Source organism: Pleurodeles waltl, chromosome 9 (assembly GCF_031143425.1).
Source record: "Pleurodeles waltl isolate 20211129_DDA chromosome 9, aPleWal1.hap1.20221129, whole genome shotgun sequence".
Classification (NCBI taxonomy): domain Eukaryota; kingdom Metazoa; phylum Chordata; class Amphibia; order Caudata; family Salamandridae; genus Pleurodeles; species Pleurodeles waltl.
Genome location: NC_090448.1, coordinates 157,688,379 through 157,715,436, shown reverse-complemented (window position 1 = coordinate 157,715,436; position 27,058 = coordinate 157,688,379). Strand labels below are relative to the sequence as shown.

At 49.7% G+C, this 27,058-nt stretch overlaps 1 protein-coding gene across 1 annotated transcript in view; it reads left to right on the top strand.

The window, feature by feature from the left end:
* DNAH12 (dynein axonemal heavy chain 12) overlaps positions 1-27,058 on the top strand; it is a 937,015-nt gene that overhangs the window by 418,070 nt on the left and 491,887 nt on the right. The window contains exon 36 of the mRNA XM_069206470.1: positions 15,017-15,205. Within this exon, the coding sequence (XP_069062571.1) occupies positions 15,017-15,205 (189 nt within the window). The remainder of the gene's footprint in view (positions 1-15,016; positions 15,206-27,058) is intronic.

The following is a 27,058-nucleotide window of genomic DNA, read 5'->3' as shown; positions in this document are numbered from 1 at the left end:
CCGGATCTTAATATAACACCCCAGAAGAAATATTGTTAAGGTAAGTACATTATTTTGACTTTTAAAATTTGTGTATGTATGTAGTCACTGAAAAAAACAAAAGTTAACATGATGTTATAATTAGATGAAGGAATGAAACAAGGACTAACGTTTAAAACCCCTAAACCACTTAAACAGGCCAGTTATAGTTTAATAAACAACCTATAACTTGCACCCCCGACATGCAGTGCTTATGACCTCACATATTGTATTATTCACAACATCTTACATGGCATCATTGATGACATCACTGATGACATTACTGGTACATCATCCAATAATTGTCAGTATTCTATAGGCATTGTGGACAGGAGATAATTCAACAAATTACATATGTTCCCAATTATCTGTCACCAATCAAGTCATAATGGGCATAACCTTTTGCAACATGCACAGCACATAACATATATCTGAACTAACTCATCCATATATGGTGGATGTCAACCTGTTTCACTGGTATTCACCTGCCCAACAAGCAAAGTGGCCCATATATTTGAATGTAGTCACCTACATGTTAAGCATTGAACAGTACAAAATAATGTTAGCTCCCTATTCACTTTAAAGGGATAACACTCTTAAATATCTCCCATAACCTTTAATTTTTAGTCATGAGGTTGACAAGTATGCGTTACCCACCGATAAACTAAAGTATACAAAAAAGTGATGAGTGAAATGCTTGAATGAATCTCAGCCACTGGTAATTACTCAGGGCCGCATCCCAGTCCATTGTTAGTTTGCACACCCTGCCCTCTCAATTTGGTCCCAGCCATGTGCAAATCAGTCTTCAATAAGCTCCAGTGGGAACAGTCTAGCCTGAACTGCCTGGCACGGTCCTCTTTGAAACAGAGCACAAGCAACTCAGGACTGGTTTCGCCCTAGTTTGGCTCATCAGCCAGGTATAGCTTGGTTCCAGATTAATTTATGGGCATAGCCGTCCCACTAGGGCAACATACCATATTATTTTAAAAAAATGATAGATGGAAAGCTTGAATTAATCCCAGCCACTGGTAATTATTCAAGCCGCATCCCAGTCCACCATTATTTATCTCAGTCCATAGTTTTGAATACTTACTGTAAGCTCCTGATAAGGCAATTTTAGCCAAGCAATATGGACAACCCTCCATAGTTTGGCAAAATACATTATTTACATTACTGAGAAGAGCAGAATCTCATACAACCTTGGAGCCATTATTCTAAGCACAGTGTAAATTACACCATTTCTAAATAGATTAACCCCATGACAGTGTGGAAAGCCTCAAAATGAAAAGGGAAGTTCTTAAAAAAAATCTACACCTCATAAATGCCCAGTTTGCATGCAATCTGTCTATAACACTCTGTATAGCATATATTTCACATAAGCATATGACCAAACATCTACAGGTGAATAATTAGAAGTGAACAGAAGCTTCCGCTTTTGGCACAGATTTTCGGAAACTGTCTTTATTTTCAATACACAACCTACTTTGAAACATGGCTCTGCAACCGACACACTATAAAATTACTTTAGGTTTTTTCAGTGAAATTCTGGATTTTTATATCATATTCTGCAGGCAGCATGTACAGCACCTTCTTCAGATGGACAACCCTGCTGTGCATGGCATATAGCCATAAGGACTGGTGGTTGGGCACAAGGCCACGCCTAATCCCCTCAGCACAAAAACTTTAATTTTATATAAAGGAGATTTAATGCAGATCTTCACCCCTGTACAATTTGATATTTGAGTGTTTTCTACTGTTTTTACTAACTATTTTTTATGTAAAAGGTTTTTAGTATTTTTTTTTTAATGAACTCTATTTTTTAAACCCCAACCTTTTTTAACAACTATTTAAGACCTTTGGCAAATATCATTCCGGAACATGGTCTATCCATCGTATCTTACACAGATGACACACAACTAGTAGCGTCACTAACAAATGGACAGAATCTTGGACAACAACTGGCCCCATGTTTAGATAAAGTGGCTAAATGGATGACCAATTGTTGCCTTAAATTAAACAGCGACAAATGGCATCAGTTGGACTAGGCGGGCCAGATTACTTGGGGAACCCTCCTAAAACCCAAACCCCTTATAAAAATTCTGAGAATGTGGATAGATAAAGATCTTACCATGGGCTCTCAGGCAACCAAATTAGCTTCTGTCTGCTTTGACACATTAAGAGACAATATGGAGAATCCTGAGTTGATCCCAGAATATTCTAGTGAAACGCTGGTAATCTTCCATCTACATTACGGGAATTCTCTTTACCTAGGCTTACCAAAATATGCCAGGAAAAACTACAGGTAGTGCAGAATGCAGTGGCAAGAATGCTGCTGAAAGTCCCTAGATCAGAATCAGCAAAAGAAGCCATGAGAATATTGCATTGGCTGCCCATTGAAACCCTAATTCTGGCATTTAGACTTCTAAACTCAAAAGGCCCTTATGAGCTAAGAAGCCTGTTATCACCATACTCCCCCTTGACTACTTAGAGCCGCTCAAGGTCATTTCCTGAAGATCCCAAGAATTTGAAGAATCAGATGGGCAGGCAGATCATTTACATATCTAGCCCCCAAATTATAGAAGGCTGACTGTTGAAAATAAGATGTCTGGAACATGAGCTTATATTCAGAAAGATGCTTAAAGCATGGTTCTTCCCTTAATCCTGAGTAGATCAACCAACAAGTGATTAGCTGGTCTAATAGTTTAGTGAAGCCGTTTACCTTCTCACCTAGCGTTGGGAAGCCTTAGGGTAGCCATGCAGTTTATAAAATCCTAAACTAAACTAAACTAAACTAAACTAGACTTTGAATTTTTGTTTTATTTTTTTATGTAGCTTTTTTATTTCTTAATTTTTTTTTTTGTCCAACTCTTTATGTTCTTTCTTCATGTGGCCTTACATGACTGTAGAAATAATTATTTTATCGGTCTCCTCAGAAGCCACAAATGTCAGACAGTTCTTTCAGTATGTAGCGAAATGCTCCATGTTGTTGATCTTAGTGCTGCACCTCCTAGGTACAGTTTTTCCACCTTCTGCCCCTGCTGTGTTTTCTTGCATTATGCACAAGCTGTGTGGTTGGGGTGTATAGCTGAATAGTCTACAGATGTTTCCACATCCTTTTCATTCTCAGGGAGTACTGGCTAGGTTTACACTTATGGAGCGTTAGTTTGCACAAGTGGTGTGTGACACTTGTTCTTTTTTGCTTAGCCAGCTGTTAATTAAAACCAGTTATTTTTAGGGCCTACCAGGTTGTGCTGCTGCAGCTGTCAAAGTCACACAGTGCCATCATCCTGTGATGATCCAGCAGTGGAAGTGCCAGTAGATTGTGTCCTCTGAGTCTACAGCTGTGGAGTTATCCCTGAAACCCTGATGTACTTCAATTGTATATACAGCAGTGTAGCTCTATAAAACACGAATGTACTAATGGTGAATTAATTTTAGATTTTTTTCTAAAGGCTGTGGGTTCATTTTCTGATTAGTGTTTCATGAGTGACCAACTTGAGCCCCTCTTCAATCACTAATTTCTCAAAAACGGTTGGAAGTGTTACATCCAATCACAAAAGTATGCTTTCTGAGTAATGTTCTTTTTGCCAAATTTGGTCAACGCAAATTTTCCCATGGTAATTAAAATGAAAAAATAGCATTTTAGAGACCCACTCTTCTTCTTAGCCCCCACTTGGCTGATCTTTGCAAAGCTGTCCATGATGTAGCCAAAGTGGATGAACGTTTGTTTTTGAAGGTTTTCTGTAAATTTATCATAAGGCACCAAAGTTATTAAGGAAAAAAATGCTTTTCTCTGGAAAATCTAACCTAGCTATAACTACAGAGAGGCAACCGTCAACATGTATTATATATGTTTTAGTGTTAAAACTATGCAAAATTAATAATTAAATAATATATTAGTTTAAAATTAATAGTTGACTTGTTAAAAATACATTTTAAACGTTTATTAAACATTTAAATGTAGTTTAATTATTTAATGCAACTTTTAATTACATTTAGTAAATGCTAATTAAGAATAAAATTAGTAGGTAGGATGCTTTTTATTTTGTTTAAAAAGTAGTATTTCTAAAATAAATTAATGTATTTCAATTATTAAATATTTAGTACATTTTATTTTAACAGTCCTAGGGTAGAAATACATATAAATTTATTTAAATTCATATTTTGCCATAAAAGCAAAATGTATTCTTTAAAAAATTAATAAGCTTTAATCATTTCCTCTATGCTTTCCCATCACCAGGGTAACTTTACACTCATATATGAGGCCCCTCCCCCTAGTTTCAGGGAGCAGAGATATGTAAGGCTATAATTTGGAGTAAATTTACACCCAGACATGGTGAATAGCTGGAGGTGGTACATTTACTCTAAAGACCAAATTGTGAACATGTAGATTTAATCATGTGTAAATAAACCTTTGTGAATAGACCCATATGATCCTTATTACAAGGAGCCTTGATATAAGCCTCAAATGATGCATGTACATTTAGGTCTGATAAAGGGTCTCCAGGCATTGATTGTTGATTATTATTTAAAATTTTCTCAAACAATTGAAGGCTTCTCATCCAGAGCCACCCCTCAGTTGCAGCAACCTCCACAACTGCAACAACCACAGCTGTTGCCACAACAACTGATTCCACAATCACTCTCTACCGCTGTTACCGCCACCAAGGATAGTAGAAGCAGATAGTGTGGAAGAAGATTATATTGGAGAAGAAGAGGAAAATTAGGTCCTGGAGGAGGCCACCTAATGGAATGATTATTTGGCAAACTCTGTAGGCAAAGTGAATCCACCAACTGTAGATTCCCACCAGATTGCATTTCCAACTTTCAATGTCTCATAGAGAGAAAGTGTCTAAAAGATTTTTCTAATTGATGTAAGTGCAACAAATTGTTTTCTATATGATTTTAAAGACCTACCAAAGACTTCAAGAGCCATACCCATGGTGGTCCACATATGCAAAGGCGGAAAAACTAAGGAAGATTCCAACTACCTTCTCAGCGGCTGTTTCTGGCTTGGAAAAGAAGTATAGAGCACCTGACTCTGCACTGGCATGCCTGCTAGGTCACCCCAAGACTCAATTATACACTTATACAAGGCTCAATCATACAACAAGCAGCACAGCACTATTGATTCAATCCCTCATCTCCATGTAATGCACCTCCAGAGAGGGAAGGAGGCCGCTTGAACTCCCTAAGCAAATGGGTCTTATAACAAGGCACAGTAAAATCTGTAGGGGTGGCTAATGCAATAGCAAACGTAGGCTGCTATAATTATGGATCAAATCTGTTTATTGTTTTGAAAGTATAAACATACAAAATACAGCTCATCGTGGAACATGAGATAAAATGTATCAGCACAGTAGCAATTCCAAATCTTCATACAAAAGTCCCTCCCATAAATCCCAAGGCCATGCCCAAAGGAACCTCCCAGCCAGTCCTCTCCTTGCAGAGCCATGTGCCAACTGGCAACGCCCAAAAGTCTTTCAGGGTGCTAGTCCCGCAGATGAGAACCACACAAACATATAGATGAAAACACACCAACAATGCCTCCGAATATCTCAGAAGACACAGAATCGCCAGTCCCCCCTGCTCTTAGGGCGGTATAAGACCTGTCGCGGGAGACGCGCCGGCTGACCCTCCCATATAAATCTCAGGATCGCCGATTGTAGAGTGGCAATCATCCGGGGAGGAGGGGTTAATTGGAGCGCCTGAAACATATACAATATCCGCGGCAAGACTGTCATCTTGACCGCAGCCACCCTACCCAGCGAAGACAGCTTATGTCTCCCCCACAACTTCGGGTCCCGCTGTATATCGCAAACCAGCTTTGTGTAGTTCAGGCTTGCTGTTTTTGCAGCAGACGTCGCCAACTCAACCCCAAGATAGGAAAGACGCGAAGACACCCAAATAAAGGGGTATCAAGCCCTCAAGTCCTCCTCGTGATCAGAGCTTACTGACAGACTAAGGACCTGAGACTTCTGCATGTTCACCTTAAATCCCGACACCTGGCTAAACTCGACTAGTATTTCCATAAGTGCAGGCAGCGAGGTTGCGGGCTCCGCAAGGGTAAGGATCACGTCATCTGCATACAGGGTAATAAGATGGTGTTCTCCGCCGAATTTCACACCGGAAACCAAGGGGCTATCCCGCAAGCGCTGCGCGAGGGGCTCCATATATAGCGCAAACAAAAGGGGGGAATGCGGGCATCCCTGTCTGGTCCCACGCCTGACCGGGAACGGCATAGAGAGCACACCATTAACTCGAACCGCCGACCTAGGGGACCAATAGGCGCATTGGATCCAAGACCTGAAACCCGGGCCCAGACCGAAGCGCTCCAGAACCCGGAAGAGGTATGGCCAGTGAACCCTATCGAACGCCTTTTCGGTGTCAATAGAGAGGAAAAGCACCTCTCTATGAGATCTGTCTATTTTATCTAGCAGATGCAGAAGCCGCTTCGTGTTATCGCCACATTGTCGGTTTGGAATAAAACCTTACTGATCCGGATCAATAAGACCCGGCATATAAGAATTAAGGCGGCAAGAATCCCAGTGAATAGTTTGGCATCTATATTCAGAAGCGAAATCGGCCTATATGAAGCACACTTCTATGGGTCCTTGCCCTGTTTATGTATAACAGCAATGGTAGCGTCCAGCATACTAGGTGTCATGGTTCCCGACGTCCGAAAGGAATTAAAAAGCCTCAAGAGAAGCGGGGCGAGCTCCACACAAAAGGTCTTATAAAACAATGCCGTGAACCCGTCAGGGCCAGGGGACTTCCCACCCTTTAGGCGGGAGATCGCTGATATAACTTCTTCTGACCTTATCTGTTGATCTAGCAGGGACGCTTCCATCTCACCAAGAGGAGTGATTGCTATGCCCTCTAAATAAGAATCCAGGACCGCGTTGTCCCACTCATCCGCCGTGAATAAACTCCGGTAAAACTCCGCAAATGCCTCAGCAATCTGGTCACTCGTGCGGGCCTCTTCACTGGAAGGAGAACAAATCAGTTTGACCGCTGACGTCGCAACCGGTGCGCCAATAGCTTTCCGCATCTATTGCTCCCAATATTGTATTAATGCTTAAGTCGCACTACCGCATACTCCGCCCTATCCCAGTCCAGTTGCTTCAGCTGTTGCCTTGCCTTCTCTAATTCCCGCCAAATTCTAGGCGCGCCAGTGGGAACACTCCAGGACAGCTACCCTCTGCTCTAACTCCTCCCTTACCTCCCTCCTTGCCTTATTATCTCACGCGGACAGTGCCATCACCTCGCCCCGCATTACTGCTTTCAACGCCTCCCACACAGTCTCAACGGAAGTGCTGCCATCATCATTAAAGCTAATATAATCCGTAATCGCACATCGGAGCGACTCCACCACTATCTCACTCTGGGGCAAGGAATCCCTAAAGCGCCAGCTCGGAGTGCCAACTCGACCCATCTCTGTGGTGAGCTCTACAGTAATTGGGGCATGATCAGTCAAGGCTCTGGGTTCAATCGTAGCCTCTCTGACCCGGGGCATAAACTCGTGTGAGGCCAGATAAAGATCGAGCCGTGCATAAGTCTTGATCGCCGCTGAATAGAAAGAGTACACTCGGAGCGTGGGATGTGACTTCCTCCACACATCCTCCAGCCCACACTCAGCCAGCCACTGACGCCCCACCTCCGACAATGCCCCGGTCTGCCCAAAGCGTTGGCCCGAGCGGTCAAGCTCGTTGTCCATCACCAGATTAAAATCTCCACCTACCAAATTGGCACTATCTGGCGAGCTAAGTATAGGGGAAACCGCATGTCTCAGGAAGGCCTCCTGCTGGGAATTCGGAGCATAAAGGGAAGCAATGGTGAAAGAGAAGGCCCGAGTCTTATTCTAATCGCCAGGAACCTGCCTGGCACTTCGTGCACCTTCCCAACTATCTCCCCAGCAAAAGTCCTCGAAAGCAATATTGCCACCCCCGCATGCTTCGTAGCTGCTGAGGACCAGAGCTGTCTAGGGAACCATTTTGAGCGCATGCGAAACGTATCTTTATGCAACAAGTGGGTCTCTTGTAATAGACAGATATGACTCCCGGATTTCTCTAGACCTGACAAAATCACTAACCGCTTGGTCGGGCTGTTAAGCCCATGGACATTCAAACTTAAACACTTAACTGTCATACCATCGCAGGGAGGAAATCGCTCAAGGGGGAGAGGATCCACGGGGGGACCAAGACCCAGAACAGCACCTCAGCCGCTCCAAGTCACATGGCAAACTATTATGACCCGTAATGACCAGACTCGCAGGGAAGCATACCAACATATATCCATAACGCACAACAGGTGCTCACAACGAAGAAGTCCTCTCACACACATCCCAAAGAGGAAAAGTCTCAACAGGGCCATAGAACCACACAAGTTCGCCCGTTAAGTTCATCGAATCCGCCGCCCAGACCCCGCTCAGACAGACACAGGCCCGCAACCAGCGACCCCTTGCTGTCCGACAGCACTCCGTCCTTCCTCGCCTAGGCACTTGTCCCAGCCGCCACACTGCTCACTGCCGACTGACGTTCCGAGATCTGCTCCGACACCGTAGGGCGCTGCTGTTTCCTCCTTCCTCCACCAGTGCGGACGATCTCCTCCGGCCGGACCCAGATTCAAGGCCGGACCCTGAATATCCCCCTCCAGGCCCAGGATCCGGTTAGCCTCAGATAACAACTTCACCTGCTGAAGCTGGTCCTCCCAGCGGAAAACAAGGCGGAACGGTTGACCCCATGAGTAGGACACAGCATGCACACGTAAGTGCTCTGTGATAGGTTTAAACTCCCGCCGTCGTTGCAAGGTCTGAACCGAAAGGTCCTGGTATAATTGCAGTTGATGGCCTCTAAAGTGGACCTGCGGAAGATTGCGTGCCCGTTGCAGAATGCTTTCTTTCAGCCCATAATTGTGGGCACATGCCAAAATATCTGGTGGGCAGTCCCCGGCTCCGCCAGATCGGCCCACATGATGTACTCTATTCAGGACGATCTCCTGGGACTCCTCCAGGTCAATGACTGAGCGGAACAACGCCACTACAAAGTCTCCAATGTCCTCCTTCTCAGCTCCAATCGGAGCTCCTCTAATACGGATATTATGCCTGCGTGAGCGGTTCTCCAGGTCCTCCACCGTCATCTGAAGGAGATCCTGCTGCTCCCGCAAGCGTATAACCTCCTGCTGTAGGACCGCCACCTCCTCCCCGCGGGCAGCTTCCCCATCCTCAACCTGGGTTATCCGCTCACCCATGGATGTAAGCTCTACCCGCAACTCCTTCACCTCGTGAGATATATCTTTGCGGAGTTCCTGCAGGTCGCTGCGGAGTGATTCAAACAAGGAGGTAAGGAAGCCCTTCGTGACTGGGGCCGCCTCATCCTCTGTTATCTCCCTCCTTGCCTCACGGGACCTCGCGGCCGGCGGTTCTTCATGGGGCCCCCCCGGCACCGGGCATCCCCCGTCAGCATATCTCTTACTGTCCGGTCCCACTTGGGCTTGGAAGTCGCCATCTCCTCTGCCCTCTGACAACTTCAACTCAGGTATTTCAGCCGGACCTCTACGCGTCAGCGCCGGAAGCCGTATTCTCTTGGGTGCACATTCTCACCAGCAGCCGTCGGCCTTTCCTCTGCAGGGAACTTTGTGGGGCTACTCCTCAAGACAGCTCGTCTTCGTGTTGAGTAAAGGCCGCCACAGGACGCCCGCACCGACGACCCAGTCTCACCGCGCCACTACCGGCTCCTCCACTGCAGGGCACAGCTACTCAGGGGCGCCCTCGCCCCTCCGCCGTCTTCTCTGGGGTCTCTCCCCGTCGGGGCCAGCAGGCGGGCCCCCTGCCTCTCCGGCCCCAGAACCGAGCTCGCCAATGGGCCCCCGTCACAGGCCCACCTCACCAGGGTGTTGCGGCCCCTGTTAAAGCTGCTGCCGCACCCCTGTGGTCACCCAGCAGGTCGCCAGGCTCCAGACGCGCTGCTCAGCGCGAGCCGCGGTCCACCGCGCTCGGCAGCCGCGGGCGCCGGCCCAAGACACGCGGCCTCACGCGCACAACAGATCGCCCGCGGGCGTCCTCAAAGTTCGGGCCCCCGGTGCCCCACAACTCCAGGCATCCCGGCCGGGCCCCACAGGCCCTCCCGATCGGGGTCGGGAAGTGAATCCAGGGCCTAGGCAGCAGAGCTCGGACCAATGCGTCCGCTCACGCCGCCATCTTGGCCACACCCCCAGGCCACTATAATTAGCAAATGTGAACTGATAACAGCCCTTTTTTGGAGCTCATTCAAGAAGGGGAAGAGAGGAATTTCTTGCGATATTAAGGGAAGCAGAGTGTGTCCACAGCCTATTTTATTATTTTCAAGAGTAGTCAGAAGTACAAACTTCAAAATGGATACAGAGCTCAACATCATCGCCTTAGGGCAGCATGTGGGTCAGTAGTTCAGTAGGAATAACTGGCTCATAAGATTGTTACAGTAATAAGAACAGATAGAAACAATGGTCATGACGTCAAGAAATCTCAGGTACTTCGATAACTTCCCACCTCCCACTCTCACAGGTTTCCCTCCTATATTTATTCTCTCAATTGTGTGTCAGGTGTTCCATGTGTCCCAGTCGTAATACTCCCTGGTGATAACAATGTGCATGAGAAGTGAACAGGGGGAAGGTAATAGTAAGAGGTAAAGTGGTGGGCGTTAGGGTGAGTGAGGTCGCTATATAAAGCTAATCTATAAGGAGGTTTTCATTCAGTGAGGGTGTCTCAGAAAGTCTGTAGATCAAGCAACATATTGTCTCAGGAGGCCGCTATGGGGATCCTGTGCAAGCCCCTCACTGCTTCACATCTAAGCTCTACGATTGATGGATATTTGTAATTTTGGATTCTATCAACTTGCGGGAACATTAGTGCTAGATGCCAATTAAGGTTAATGTGTACCATTTTCACCCTGTAGTGCAAAATCCCACTCTGGACATCCCATCTGATGGGAAATCATGTGGTCAATGATGCCCTTAAGAGCCTGAAAGGAGAGACTGACACAGCAAGATTGTGGCGTTTTCTTCAAGCAATTATACAACTATCCTTTCACAGCTCAAGAACCTAAGGATAGCGATGATTTAGATGTGCCTTCCAGCTACATCAGCCTTATCACCCACAACAACAATAGCAGTACATCTGCTGTAAGACACCATACGTCTGTGCATTAGGACAGGGGAACCTCAAAAGCATAACAATATGGCATATCTCCTGCCAGGAAGAGAGGTAGTGAGATGTCATGGAGAAAGTGACACTAGACTTGCACCGGCTACAGATTTCTCCCATCCCTGCTGTGATTGGGGAATAATTGCTGCAAGAGCTGGGTACTGAATAGAACAGGATACTTTCCTCAAGAGTGGTCTGCAATTACTATGGACAAGTAGGCTCTAGCTATAGCACACTATAGGCATTGTAGCAAATTGGAATACTTGTGGGGGGAGGGTGTAGGCCTATTTAAGCAGCATCTACAATTCCTGTCATGTTGAAATGACAAGCAAACCCAATTAACCTGTGCTCATCTCTTTTGGTAGCTTGGCACAAATCATTCAGACTTAACTTAGAGGCAATGTATAAAGTATTTATGCAGTACGTCAAACAGTAATAAAGTGAAAAATCCCACACCAATTCAGAAAAAAAGAATAAAATGTAATAAATTACTTGAGGCATCACTCACCAACGGTTCAGAAGAAGTTGTCAACGGAGACTTGCAATTCAAGGTTCTGCGTCAGGCTTGCATTGTGCAGCTGCATTTCAGAGGAGCTAGGGGCTTTGCTGAGAGGTCCTGTGTTTGGATGAGCCAGGCAGTGGTGGTTCCTATGCTGAGCTGTAAGGATGCATCACTCTGTGTTAGTTCTGCCCAAGACACTGAAGGTGGGCTGGTAGAGCACCTTCAGGCCCACTTCCAAGGGTCCAGGACTGGGGTGGCCCACTTAGGGGGCAAGACTCAGAGCAGGCAGAGTCTAGGTGCTGGGTTCAAGATGGTTGGAGCCTTTTCTGTCCCTGAAGCTCTGATCAGGTGGCCATCCAAATAGCCTTTGGAGTCACTCTGGTGGTCCTCGGTTCTTAATGCAGGACTACTCCTTTTCACTCAGGCAGCAGGGGCAGCGGAGAAGTAGGGCAGCAGAGTAGCAGTCCCTCCTGCAGTAGAGTGGCATAGCAGTCCTTCTGAGTCTTCCACAGGTCCAGAGATTTACTTAAGAGTTGGGTCTGAGGGTCAATGTTTATAATTGGTGCCAGCCTTGAAGTGCAAGAAGGTTCTTGGGATATACACCCCCAAAGGTATCTGGAATTTCCTGCCTGCCTGCCTTGGCCACAGCTCATCCAGGGACACAAAAGACCAGTGTGAAAACCGTTGTGAGTGTGTTGAGGCAACATCTTTGTGATGTGCAAGTGTGTTAGGTGATAGGTTCTCCCCCCCCCCCACCATCAAGTCAGAGATGGCCCATCCAGCCAAAACCTATTCCCCCTATTCTCACATCCTGGGAGTAACACACAACGGTTTACTCTAGGGGTGACTTACATGTATTAAAAAGGAAGGGTTAGGTCAGGCAAAAGGTTTATTTTGCTAGGTCGAAATGGTAGTTTAAAACTGCACACATAGGCTGCAATAGCAGGCCGGAGACATTTCTGACAGGCCACTTAAGTGGGTGGCACAATTGGTGCTACAGACCCACTAGTAGCCTTTAATTTACAGGCCCTGGGTGGAGGTAGCACCACATTGATAGGCGTGTATAGTAAATTAAATGTGGCAATTGGGTGAAAGCTACTTTTACCATTTTTTAAGGAGTGAGCACACACATTTGTGCACTGCTCAGGAGTGGTAAATTGGACAGAGCTCTAAGGAACACAAAAATGAGATAAAAAAATGGAATAGTAAGGCAAAATATTTGGGAGAAGAGCACCCTAATGATAACAGGTATAACAACATAATTTGGAATTCATCCAAAAACACCTGTAACAGAGCTGATGCAAGGTGCCTGTCAATGCCTTTCCCTAATGAAGGAGGAAATTATTTGCATGCTGCCGAAAAATACTTTTGAGCCCATGCCCAAGTCTCAGTGCAACAAGAGGTTCTATTTGACGTACTTGCTCATCAGGGAGAAGGCACAGGAATATAGACCCATACTGGATCTAAAACAACGGAACACATTCCTGAGAAAGTAGCTGTTTTGCATAATATACCTTAAAGAGATAGTTCAGCTGCTTCAGGAGGAAGAGTACATGACATTGCTGGTTCTTCAAGAAGCTTTTTTTACACCCTGATATAACACAAAGTATTTACAACTGGAAGAAGCTGATTGCCACTAATAATAGCTCCCTTTAGCGCCATAAGGTGACATTGGTCCACTTAAATATATTCAAGTTCAGAGCAGTTTGCAATGGACTAGCCTCATTCCTTTCATCAGATCCGCCAGTCATCCACTGTGGCCCCCCACATAACATTTTACATTTGCCCTGAGGAGGTGGTGGCCCCTGGGGCTGTGGGGGGGCTGCATGGCCCCCTCACACAGCTAAATCTTCACCCTGTGGAGGTTGGTATCCCCAGGGCTGTGGAGGGGCTCTGTGCCCCCCTGCATAATATATTAAATTGGCCTTGGGGAGGTGGTGGTCCCCGGGGCTGGGGGGGCCACTTGACCCCTCAAAATACCTTATTTGTTTAACCCCAAGAAGCTGGCGGTCCACAGGGCTGTGGGGGCCGTGCAGCCATCCCAGCTCACATCTAAATCTTCGCCCCAGGGAGGTGGCGATCACCCGGGCTGCAGGGGCACCGGACAACCCCAGCATATCTTATTAGTATGTCCCTGGGGAGGTGGCAGCATGCAGGGCTTTGGCAAGGCCAAGAGGGAGACCCCCCCACCTTATTTTTGGCATGCCCCTAGTACCTGGGCCTCCTGGGGTCACCTGGCTGTACTCCTGTTCAAAACTCCTATGGGAATTAACTAGGGAAACACACGTCCCCCCTCCTTTTTCTTGTCCCCCGCTTGACGGATCACCCCAAACTTTCTGTGCACAACAAGAATCACCAGCACACTTTTTAAATAATATTTTTGGAAGATTTGTTTGTCAAACGGTGTCAAAGATATAGGCAAGCCAAAAATGCTTTTTCTATGGAAACATGACCCTAACTATACCTACTGTAGAATATATAAATATATATATATATATATATATATATATATATATATATATATATATATAGGCATTTTCAGGGTTTTGGGGTGGTTAAGGGTTTTTTGGTGGCAAGAATACTTTTAGAATTTAGGGTGCATAAGGGTATTTGAGTGGCAAGTGTATAAATGAGTATCATTGAGTTGGGTAACAATAAACATCTGTTATTCAGCGCCTAGATACCTACGGGTTATGTGCACTATACAATACACATGTTATGTTATTTGTATTTGTAGAGTTTAGGGTGGGTAAGGGTATTTTGATAGCAAGAGTATTCTTAGGGTTTAGGGTGGGTACGGGTTTTATGTGTGGGTGTATATATGGATATATATATATATATATATATATATATATATATATATATATATATATATAAACAGCTTCATACTTTATTTAAATGTGTGCAAAGACATGCCACAGGAACAGCATTTGCGTTTTCATGGGCGTGTTGTAAAGGCATGCATGATAATAACACGCGTGGTTCAGTCATACAGTCCCAATCAAATAAAAGGAAACATACAGAATAAAAGCAACATTTACCGTACAAAGCCAACGGTTACAAGTTAATAGCACTCATAGATGAAAAACTACATGAAAGAGGTTAAGCTACATCAAATAAACACAGTAAATGGTGCCTAAGTGTGACACAATACATTCCTTTAACAACCTCATGCTTAATTTAAAGCAGATTGTAGACATTTACAGCAAAATGTATTGTATCTGGGTTGGGTTTATGTCAATTTTCAGGTGACTAATACCAGAACCTGTTTTCTGTGCTGTAATTATTATTACAAAGTGTTTTCTTTCTCAAATCAGGGTTGTTTTGCTTTCTCCATGATATGGTCGATTGGTGGGAGCTGTGATACTGACAGCCAAAGCAAATTTGATAACTTCATGAGAAATATTGTATCCGGGAAGGATGAGGACCATCCAGTACCAGAATCGGTTGGAAAATGGGAATGTCCTTTTGAGGAAAAAGGGCTGATCTATGACTACGCATATGAGGTATTAATTTAATACACTTTGGTATTTTCTATAGTGCAAAATAATGTGAAATAGGCGATGCTTGAACTATCTTATTTTTGAAAGAAAGGCCTCAGAGAATGTCACAAATACATTTCAAATTTTTTCATGCACTCATACAGTATATAAGGATGCGTATGTCATAATTGTCACCTGACCTCCTTACAGGTAACATGGTTGGTGAGTTGTCACCCTTTTTCCTTTTGCTTATCTTTGGAGGCTGGCAGGTAATGGCTATGAAACCAATGCCACACATTAAAGGTTGGCATAATGATGATTCCTTTAGTTGCTGAGACAGCATTAGAATGGCCTCATCCTAAGCCTTGCCTGGAGAAAGAGAAAGATGCATATTTCAAGCATTATTCAGGCCTAAGACTCACTGATGGACAAAGCATCAACATCATATGCCAAATGTCTTGAACTCTCTGCTATGGGGAAACAAATTTCCCTTCACCACTCAGTAAACTGTGGTTGATGCAAGGATGTCAGATTTGTATTTTAGGGACTTAGAGGGAAAGACAGATCAAACAGTAGGCATCCATTTAGTTGGAGATGTAGACTTACTGCATTTGCCAACAGTAAGTTAATGAACAATCGTCAAGTTATAGAAGCTCATGTATCACCTGTTGGGGAAGATAAATCACCACTACGACCCTAAACTCAGTAGATACCCTCAGAACCATGGGACAACCTATGTGAAAGACTGTAAATCAGATTGAAAATGCTATGACCTTGTTGTCATATAGGTGAAATGCAAGCACATATGACTCCATATAATTGAAATGTGAAAATAAGCATTTTGCTCCACAATGCAAATTATGAGCTAGAGTTACCATTTTGAACTTTTGTTTTTGCTTCAAAAAGCTGTTGCTGTTTCTGAGGTCTGAAATCTCTGAAGTCTGAATTACCCTCTGTTGAAAATGGCCCTTTTTGCAGGGTCATCTCCAGTCTTTTTGCCTCCTGCCTCCTATTTTTTCTGACCTGTTGCTGTTGGCTTCTGAACTCTGAGCACTTTACGACTGCTAACCAGTGCTAAAGTGCATATGCTCTCTGTGTAAAATTGTATGTAATTGGTTTATCCATGATTGACGTATTTGATTTACTAGTAAGTCCCTAGTAAAGTACACTAGAGGTGCCAGGGCCTGTAAATCAAATGCTACTAGTGGGCCTGCAGCACTGGTTGTGCCACCCACATAAGTAGCTCTGTAATCATGTCTCAGACCTGCCATTGCAGTGTCTGTGTGTGCAGTTTTAACTGTAAATTCGACTTGGCAAGTGTACCCACTTGCCAGGCCTAACCCTTCCCTTTTCTTACATGTCAGACACCCCTAAGGTAGGCCCTAGGTAGCCCCAAGGGCAGGGTGCAGTGTATGTTAAGGTAGGACATATAATAATGTGTTTTATATGCCCTGACAGTGAAATATTGCTAAATTAATTTTTCACTGTTGCAAGGCCTGTCCCTCTCATAGGTTAACATGGGGGCTACCTTTAAATCTGATTAAAGTGTAGAGTCCCTTTGGGAGCGGATGGACATGTGGAGTTTGGGGTCTATGAGGTCACAATTTAAAAATACATCTTTTAGTAAAGTTGATTTTAAGATTGTGGTGGTCATTCTGGCCTCGGCGGTAAAAGGCGCTTACCGCCGGTCAGAAGACCGCCATAACACCGCCGCGGCCGCGGTAAACCGCCACGGTCATTCTGACCCGCAACCTGCAAACCGCCAAAAACCCGACAACCACAAAAGTCCGCCACACCAAAGGTCAGCGAAAAAATGGCGATGACCAAACCTCCACCGTCACGCCAACAGAAATACGCCCATACCATTCCGACCCACAAATCCATGCGGCGGTCTTTCAAACGCGGTATTCCATTGGCGGTTCACACCGCCGCGGTCAAAATACACACACACATAGAAAACTCAGCCACATTGGTCAGTTTGAAACACGCACACCTGATACACATACTAACACCACTCCCACACACCCAACACAATACAAAACACACACCCACATCACCCACAAACCCCTACGACCCGAAATTATTGACGAAGGCTAGAGAGAGAGCACAGAATAGACAATCCCACAACACAGAGGCACACAACACCATCACCCACACAGATTCCACGCACCAAACACCACACACCACCACACGCACCACACTCATCACCACAAACGCCACCCCACACCTCATCCACACCACCCCATGGCACCCCAAAGACACCCCAGGTTCACTGACGCCGAACTGAGGGTCATGGTGGAGGAAATAGTCCGTGTAGAGCCCCAGCTCTTCGGGGCACAGGTGCAGCACACCACAATTGCCAGGAAGATGGAACTATGGCAAAGGATAGTGGACAGGGTCAACGCGGTGGGACAGCATCCACGCAATCGGGAGGACATCAGGAAGCGCTGGAACGACCTACGGGGGAAGGTGCGTTCCATGGTATCAAGGCACAACATTGCGGTGCAGAAGACTGGCGGCGGACCCCCACCTACTCCCCCAGAATTTACAGCATGGGAGGAGGAAGTCTTGCACATCCTGCATCCTGAGGGCCTCGCAGGAGTAGGCGGAGGAATGGACTCTGGTAAGTCAAATCTTCACTACTGCTTCCCACCCCCACCCCACCTGCATGCCAAATCATACCCCCACCCTCACCCCCACCCCCATCACACCAACTCCTAGCAAAAGGCTCACCATCACAACCCACCCATCCCAACACCAAGCCCTGCATGTGACCACAAAGCATGGACACCCATCACCAAAGCATGCCCACTGCACACACACATCACCCCCACAAGCCACCCTCACAAAAGCCCCCACAAGGGAATGCCTGCACTTGGGTACACGGACACCCACCCATCACACGAAATGCCACACACAGAAGCAATAACCATACCTTTATACCACTGCAGGACCCGAACGCCACCACACCGCCACGGAGGGTCCAGAGATGTCCATCCCACCCCCAGAAGAGGCCCCCAGCGATGACAGCAGCTCTGTCTCCCTGGACCCAGATGACCAGCCCGGCCCATCGGGGACCTCTGGACAGTCGGTTCCCCACAGACAGCCACAGGCTACACCAGACCCAACCCCCTCTGGGAACACCAGCACAGCTCCCACCCCGCGGGCCCATGCCTCTGTCTCCAGGACACGTAAATCAGCGGTGTGTCCACCACTACAGGGCACCCAGGTTGACCCACCACCCCAACAGCAACAGGGACCTGGGGGCAGTGGTAGTGGGCACACCGTCCAGGGGACAGAGGCCCAGGAACACAGGGGAACTGGGAGGGCTGCTGTGCGACAGGGGGGGAGACAGGCCCAGGGAACCGACTCTCCAAGAGGCCCTCTCCTCCATCATGGGAGCTTACCACCACTCCCAGGAGACGATGGCGACGGTACTGGCCCGGTTCCAGGAGATCCAGGCACTGCAGGAGGAACGGTACATGGGGTTCCGAGAGGAACTGAGGAACATCGGTTCCGCAATGGGGACCATCGTCGTGGCCCTTACCCAGATAGTCACCACATTGCGGGACCATGTGGCACCCCAAAGGGCCCCTGTCACTAGCCCAGGCCAGGAACAGCCTACCACCTCCGCCAGGGCTAGTGGACAGGAGGCCCCCACACAACAACAGGCCACCAGAACCCCACCTCCTGCAGAAGAAGAACCACCCCGCAAGAGGAACCTGAGATCTCACAAGAAGACAGAGTAGGATTGCAAGACCCCCGCCAGCCTAAGATACCCCCTGATGTCATCCCACTGTCCCACATTGTCACCCTGTCCAACCTTTAACTGCCCCTGCTCCATCCTTCCACAGGCATATGGACAATGCACCTGTGCGACTGAGAACTGGACTCTGCCATGGACATTACTCCACCCCCACCCATCACCCTTTTACAATCATGTACCTATATGTAGCACTTAAAATAAATCACTTATTGCACTTAAAATAACAGGAGTCTGCTTGTATTCTTAACAAATGTATTACACATAACGGTGCAATAATGTCCAGTTACGTTGTGATGACAACATACCAATTTCAATAAGCTTTAGTCCATGGGCAAACAAAGCTGAAGTCAGGCAGTGGGTCATACAGCTCTGAAAAGGGAAGGGAAAGTCACAAATCAGTTAACAGGAACTGGGGGGAAACACAGACAGTGGAGACGCATGAGGCCTTAAGTAAATGTAAAATGGCGTGGGTGATTCTTACCTGTGTGCTACTGAAAATATTGTTGTATGACTGTATCCCTGTTGTCTGTGTCGTCCCCGTTGTCTTCCTCCTCTTCACTCTCCACAGGCTCCACAGCTGCTACAACACCACCATCTGGACCATCCTCCTGCAGAAAAGGCACCTGGCGTCGCAAAGCAAGATTGTGAAGCATACAGCAGGCCACGATGACATGGCACACCTTCTTTGGTGAGTACATTAGGGATCCACCTGTCATATGGAGGCACCTGAACTTGGCCTTCAGGACCCCGAAGGTCCTTTCTATGATCCTCCTAGTTCGCCCATGGGCCTCATTGTACCGTTCCTCTGCCCTGGTACGGGGATTCCTCACTGGGGTCAGTAGCCACGACAGGTTGGCGTAACCAGAGTCACCAATTAGCCACACACGGTGTCTCTGTAGCTGTTCCATCACATAAGGGATGCTGCTATTCAGCATGACATACGCATCATGCACTGACCCAGGGAACTTGGCATTTACATGGGAGATGTACTGGTCAGCCAAACAGACCACCTGGACATTCATCGAATGATAACTTTTTCTGTTTCTGTACACCTGCTCACTTTCTTTGGGGGGAACCAAAGCCACATGGGTCCCATCAATGGCACCAATGATGTTGGGGATATGTCCAAGGGCATAGAAATCACCCTTCACTGTAGCCAGTTCGCCCACCTCAGGGAAAATAATGTAGCTCTGCATGTATTTCATCAGGGCACACAACACTCTGGACAAAACCTTAGAAAACATAGGCTGAGACATCCCAGATGATATGGCCACTGTTGTCTGAAAAGACCCACTTGCCAAAAAATGGAGTACTGACAGAACCTGCACCAGAGGGGGAATCCCTGTGGGTTGGCGGATGGGGGACATCAGGTCTGGCTCCAGCTGGGCACATAGTTCATGTATAGTTGCTCTGTCAAGCCTGTATGTAAGTATGATATGTCGTTCTTCCATTGTCGACAGGTCCACCAGTGGTCGGTACACGGGAGGATTCATCCTTCTCCTCGCAAGTCCCAGCGGACGGTGCCTAGGAAGGACAACATGGAGCACAGAGTCAAGCAACCCACAGGTTCGTTCACACAGCTTGCACAGTACACGAATCGCTATGCATTGAAAGGCTTGTATGAGTGGCAATGCAAGGCCTAGGCCTGTGTGACGCAGTAGAAATTATGCCATGTGGGCCCTTGAAATGGCGGCTGCCTGACCTGTGAAGTGTGACAGTGGGATGTGAGGTCACTGCGCTGGCGTGGCACACCGTGGCGGTAGGCGGTCGAAGACCGCGGCGCAAAGCAGCATTGGTTAACATTGAACCCTATGGGTCTCAGGAGCCAATGACGATGTGCGCCGGCGGTCGCGGTACGCACCGCCGCGGTACGCACTGCCGCGGGCGTGACAGCCATTTTCTAACTGCTTAATCACTCGAGACCTGATCATCCACAGGAGAGGACCTATACTGCAAGTGCTGCTGTGACCTCGGTCTGGGAGATACAATGGCTGCTGCGACTGGGGAAAGGGCCCCTGCCTTCACTTCCGAAGAATTGGAGAAACTTGTTGATGGGGTCCTCCCCCAGTATGCGCTACTCTACGGTCCTCCAGACCAACAGGTTAGTACACAGGGTGCACGTTGAATGGGCTATGCCTGTGTTGAGTGGGGTGTATGTAAGAAGGTGGGGAGGGGAGCGAATGAGGAGTGCAACGCACGAAAGATGAGAGCATGTGCCACATGGCAAGGTTGGGGAGGGGGGGGGCACTCACATTGACCAGGCAGAAAACTGATGCGATTTCCTTTACCACCCTGTACATGTCATATAGGTCAGCGCCCATCAGAAGATCGACATTTGGCGTGCCATCGCCAAGGACGTCCGGGCCCTTGGGGTCCACAACAGACGGGGCACCCACTGCCGAAAGAGGTGGGAGGACATCCGCCGCGGGACCAGAAAGACCGCCGAGTCTCTGCTGGGGATGGCCTCCCAACGTAGGAGGGGTGCCAGCCGCCAATTGACCCCCCTGATGTCCCAGATCCTGGCGGTGGACTACCCCGATTTGGATGGGCGCGTGAGGACATCACAGCAGACACAAGGGGGTGAGTATCAGCACATTCTGCTATCTTTGTGCGCAGTGAAGGTGTCTGGGTGGGGGAGGAGGGCTGTGGCTATCTCTAGGCCAGGGCGCATTCTGTAGGCTAGGCCCCTCCGTTAGACACGGCCCTGTGCCCCCGCCCCCCACCTCTGTAGGGTGCCAAGTACAGCTATCCATGGTCCGGCCTCACCCATGTGTGTATTTGTCTTCCATAGACCTGTAGGCCTAGTCACAATAACTGAGTAGTGTACCCCGATTGCGCGGCCTAGTGCAGGGGGCTTCTGTGTCTGTCCTCTCCGACAACGGTGTTGCCAATGCATGCACTCAACCTGTCTTCATTTCTCCCCCCCCCCCCATTTTCTTTGTCTTCCTGTTCATGTGTGCATTAGCATCATCAGGCGGAGGAGAAGTGGCATCGGCGCACGAGGGAGCTGCATCTCACATGGCCCCGGAGGGCCATACAACAGACTCCGAGTACACCAGTGAGATGGAGGGCGAGTGGAGCTCCACAACGGGGACCCGTGGAGACGTCAGCGACACCGACACGTCCTCGGAAGGGAGCTCCCTAGCGGTGGCGGCAACATCCGTGCCCACCGCCACAACAGGTACAGCCGCCACCCAGCGCACCAGCCCCGCCCTCCCAGCAGCCCCTCAGCCTTCGCTCCGTGCCCGCTCGCCCAGGAAGACGGGCATCTCCTTCGCCCCAGGCACCTCAGGCCCTGCCCCAGTTACCCCTGCTGCCCTCAGTGAGGAGGTCATTGACCTCCTCAGGACACTCATTGTTGGGCAGTCTACCCTTTTGAATGCCATCCAGGGTGTAGAAAGGGAGGTGCATCGGAGCAATGCATACCTGGAGGGCATTCATTCGGGTCAGGCTGCCCATCAGCGATCGTTCAACGCTCTGGCCTCAGCACTGACGGCAGCCATTGTCCCTGTCTCCAGCCTCCCTCTTCTGACTTCCTCCACCCAGTCCCAGTCTCCTGTTCCTCTGCCTATCCCATCCACACCATCAGACCAGCCTGCACACACCTCTACACCCAAGGGCAGCTCATCCAAACATAAGCACCACAGATCCCACAAGCATTCACCCAAGCAACATCCAGATGCAGACATGCCAACAGTCACTACCACCTCTGTGTCCCCCACCTCCTCATCTCCCTCCTCCCTCCCTGTGACGTCTCCACTCACACCTGCATGCACACCACCATCAGCCAGTACTTCCATCACGAGCACACCCTCCATTACAGTCCGCACACGTGCAGTCACCACCCCCACTGCCATTTACACGTCCCCTGTGTCCTCTCCCAGTGTGTCTGTCACCCCCTCTTCCAAAGCACACAAACGCAGACAGCCACCCACCCAACAGCCATCCACCTCACGACAGCCTCCGTCACAAGCACCTGCACCCAAAGACAGCACACTTGTCTCTCCTACAACCACATCCTCTTCCTCCACTCCCATACCCACTACACCTACACGTCCCTGTCCTTCCCAAGTCCTTTTCCTTTCCAACCTTGACCTCGTTCCAATCACTGACCCATCCCCTCCATCTGGTAAGAGTAAAAAAAGCACCTCAGCCACCACCAGCCCTGCATCTACTGTGACCATAGTGCAGGGCTATTGGAGTCCACCAGCTCCTAGGGCAGGAACATCGGCCAGCAGCAAGGGGTCAGCCAGCCCACCCCCTGGGAAGAGGACAAAAAAAAAGAAGGGCCGGCGCGACAAGCCTGAGACGGCTGCCACCAAGGACAGTAGCCTTGCCCCGTCACCTGCCACATCATCAAAGGGAGGCAAGGGCCACAGAGCTTCAGCGAAGGAGGGCAAGGGCAGCAGGGCGGAGAAGTCAGGCAGCAGGCGAGCTGCCCCACCAGCCCCATTCCGGTTGTGACGGACGACACCCACGGGTCCAGGACTCCATCACAGGAGGGCCCCGCGACCGCAAGGTCGGATGGCGACTGAGCGGGAAGTCTTGGCCAGGTCTGGCTCCCTAGAAACACAGGACAAGCACCGCTGAACAGGGCCCCGCCGGGAGAAGCACCGCTGAACAGGGCCCCGCCGGGAGAAGCACCGCTGAACAGGGGCCCGCCGGGAGAAGCACCGCTGAACAGGGGCCCGCCGTGACAAGAACTGCTGAACAGGGGCCCGCCGTGACAAGAACCGCTGAACAGGAGCCTGCCGTGACAAGAACCGCTGAACAGGGGCCTGCCGTGACAAGAACCGCTGAACAGGGGCCCGCCGTGACAAGAACCGCTGAACAGGGGCCCGCCGTGACCAGAACCGCTGAACAGGGGCCCGCCGTGACAAGAACCGCTGAACAGGGGCCCGCCGTGACAAGAACCGCTGAACAGGGGCCCGCCGGGAGAAGCACCGCTGAACAGGGGCCCACCGTGACAAGAACCGCTGAACAGGGGCCCGCCGAGACAAGAACCGCTGAACAGGGGCCCGCCGGGAGAAGCACCGCTGAACAGGGGCCCGCCGTGACAAGAACCGCTGAACTGGGGCCCGCCGTGACAAGAACCGCTCCGCTGGGCCCTTCATCTCAAGCACCGCTCCGCTGGGCCCCGCCGTCTCTGCACCGCTCCGCTGGGCCTTTCCTGTCAAGCACCGCTCCGCTGGGCCATTCATCTCAAGCACCGCTCCGCTGGGCCCTTCCTGTCAAGCACCGCTCCGCTGGGCCCTTCATCTCAAGCACCGCTCCGCTGGGCCATTCATCTCAAGAACCGCTCCGCTGGGCCATTCATCTCAAGAACCGCTCCGCTGGGCCATTCATCTCAAGCACCGCTCCGCTGGGCCATTCATCTCAAGCACCGCTCCGCTGGGCCATTCATCTCAAGCACCGCTCTGCTGGGCCCTTCATCTCAAGCACCGGTCCGCTGGGCCCTTCATCTCAAGCACCGCTCCGCTGGGCCATTCATCTCAAGCACCGCTCCGCTGGGCCCTTCATCTCAAGCACCGCTCCGCTGGGCCCCGCCGTCTCTGCACCGCTCCGCTGGGCCCTTCATCTCAAGCACCGCTCCGCTGGGCCCTTCATCTCAAGCACCGCTCCGCTGGGCCCTTCCTGTCAAGCACCGCTCCGCTGGGCCCTTCCTGTCAAGCACCGCTCCGCTGGGCCCTTCATCTCAAGCACCGCTCCGCTGGGCCATTCATCTCAAGCAACGCTCCGCTGGGCCATTCATCTCAAGCACCGCTCCACTGGGCCATTCATCTCAAGCACCGCTCCGCTGGGCCCTTCATCTCATGCACCGCTCCGCTGGGCCCCGCTGTCTCTGCACCGCTCCGCTGGGCCCCGCTGTCTCTGCACCGCTCCGCTGGGCCATTCATCTCAAGCACCGCTCCGCTGGGCCCTTCATCTTAAGCACCGCTCCGCTGGGCCCCGCCGTCTCTGCACCGCTCCGCTGGGCCCTGCCGTCTCTGCACCGCTCCGCTGGGCCCTTCCTGTCAAGCACCGCTCCGCTGGGCCATTCATCTCAAGCACCGCTCCGCTGGGCCCTTCATATCAAGCACCGCTCCGCTGGGCCCCGCCGTCTCTGCACCGCTCGCTGGGCCCTTCATCTCAAGCACTGCTCCGCTGGGCCCTTCATCTCAAGCACCGCAGCGCAGATCCAGAAAGAGCTACCCTTTTTTCTATGGTTTTGTCAAAGTTTTTGGATTGTCTGAATGATGTCTTCGCACCATGTCGGTTACAGATCCACGCCAGGTGTTTCTTTATTCTCTGGAAAAAGACCACGATTCAAAGTCACGTGTTTACTGTCGGGCCATGGCTCCGAAGGCCTTGAGAGAGAGATCTCTCAAACTTCTAGCGTGCTGTCAGCCGTCTTCGGTTAGCATGACTCCGAGGAGGTCACGGTGCCGCTCTAGGAGGAGGTCGCGTCACCGCTCCGGGAGCCCCAAGTCATCCTCCTTGTGTTTGAGGTCTTTGGGGCTTTCAGGTAAGAGGCACAAGAAGAAGAAGTCCAAGTGGACTTCGACTTCGCCACGCCCATCGGCCCGATGAGGCGTCTAGGGAACGCCGACATTCCGAGCACGGTTCAGCGGAGCCGTCGCCAGGGCTGACTCTGCGTCTTCCCCCTTTTCCGGGGACTGGAGCGACCCCCGCTCAAATTAAAGAATTTTACGAGGCTATGCGCCTTGTTTTTGAGTGGGCTGCACCCTCGTTGGGTCTTCGGGCTGCGTGGGGTCAGCAGGGGCACCATTGGATTCGACGTCGGTGGCTTCGGCGCTGTTGGGTGCCCCGGGATCCGATAGCGGATCTGCACCGGTGCCGGTCTCTCACAGTCGACTTCCTCTGGCACCAGGCCCGACGTCGACGCTACCTCGACCACCGGCACCCACCGGGGGTGGTAGCCCCATGCTCATTGCAGATGAACCGGAGCTAGAATGAAGGTGTACAACGCCGATTCTGACCTCGACGGCGCCGATTAGGCCCAGACCAGTGCCTGAGGCTTATTCAGAACAGAAAGGCACAGGAGAGGAATGGGAGGGGTCTGCGTACCCTTTAGAGTATGGATTGGAGCATGATCAGGACTGGTATGAGGATCTAGGGGAAGACCTTGGACTGGATACTTTTCCAGATGCTGGCATGCTCTCTCCTCCCCCTGTGGCTAAGGAGGAGGGTGCATCTTATGCCATGGTGGTGCGTAGGGCAGCTGAGATCTTGGACCTAAATTTGCCTACTGTGCCAGTCAGGACTAATCTCCTGATGGAGGTGCTTCCGCCAGGGGGGGTGCTACATCAGAGCCATTGTTACCCTTCAATGAGGCCCTCACAAATGTCCTTCTGGGTACATGGTCCAAACCCAGCACAGGAGCTCCTGTGAATAGGACAATTGGCCGCCCCCATAGACCTGCTCCAAATGACCCTAGTTTCCTCACCCAAAACCCCACCCCTATCTCCACGATTGGCTCTTGAAGGCTCTGATGCCCCAGGCTGTCGTCACCCCCCTCCAGACGACCGCGAACCTCTTGCACTCGCTGGGGTTCACCATAAACGTGGAAAAAGTCACACCTGACTCCGTCTCAGAAGCTCACTTTCATTGGAGCTGTTCTGGGCACAGTGCAGTATCGGGCCTATCCTCCTGAGCAGCGAGTCCAGGATATTCAGGTTATGATGCCGATGTTTAGGCCTCTATCCTGGATTTCGGTGAGACAGACTCTGAAGCTGGTGGGACTCATGGCTTCCTGCATCCTATCGGTCAAGCATGCAAGATGGCATATGAGGGCTCTGCAATGGAATCTGAAGTTCCAATGGGCACAGCATCAGGGAAATCTTACCGATGTGGTTCAGATCTGAGGGAACTGCAAAGGATCTGCAGTGGTGGTTAGTGAACTGCGATTGGGTCAAAGGCAGACTCCTCTTCCTTCCCCAACCAGATCTCACAGTAGTGACAGATGCATCACTTCTGTGATGGGGTGGCCATCAGGGAGAGGTGGAGATCAGGGGTCTCTGGTCTCCGGCGGAATCCGGGTTCCATATCAACTTGTTGGAGCTTTGGGCGATCCGGCTAGCATTAATGTTATTTCTTCCTGTTGTGAAAGG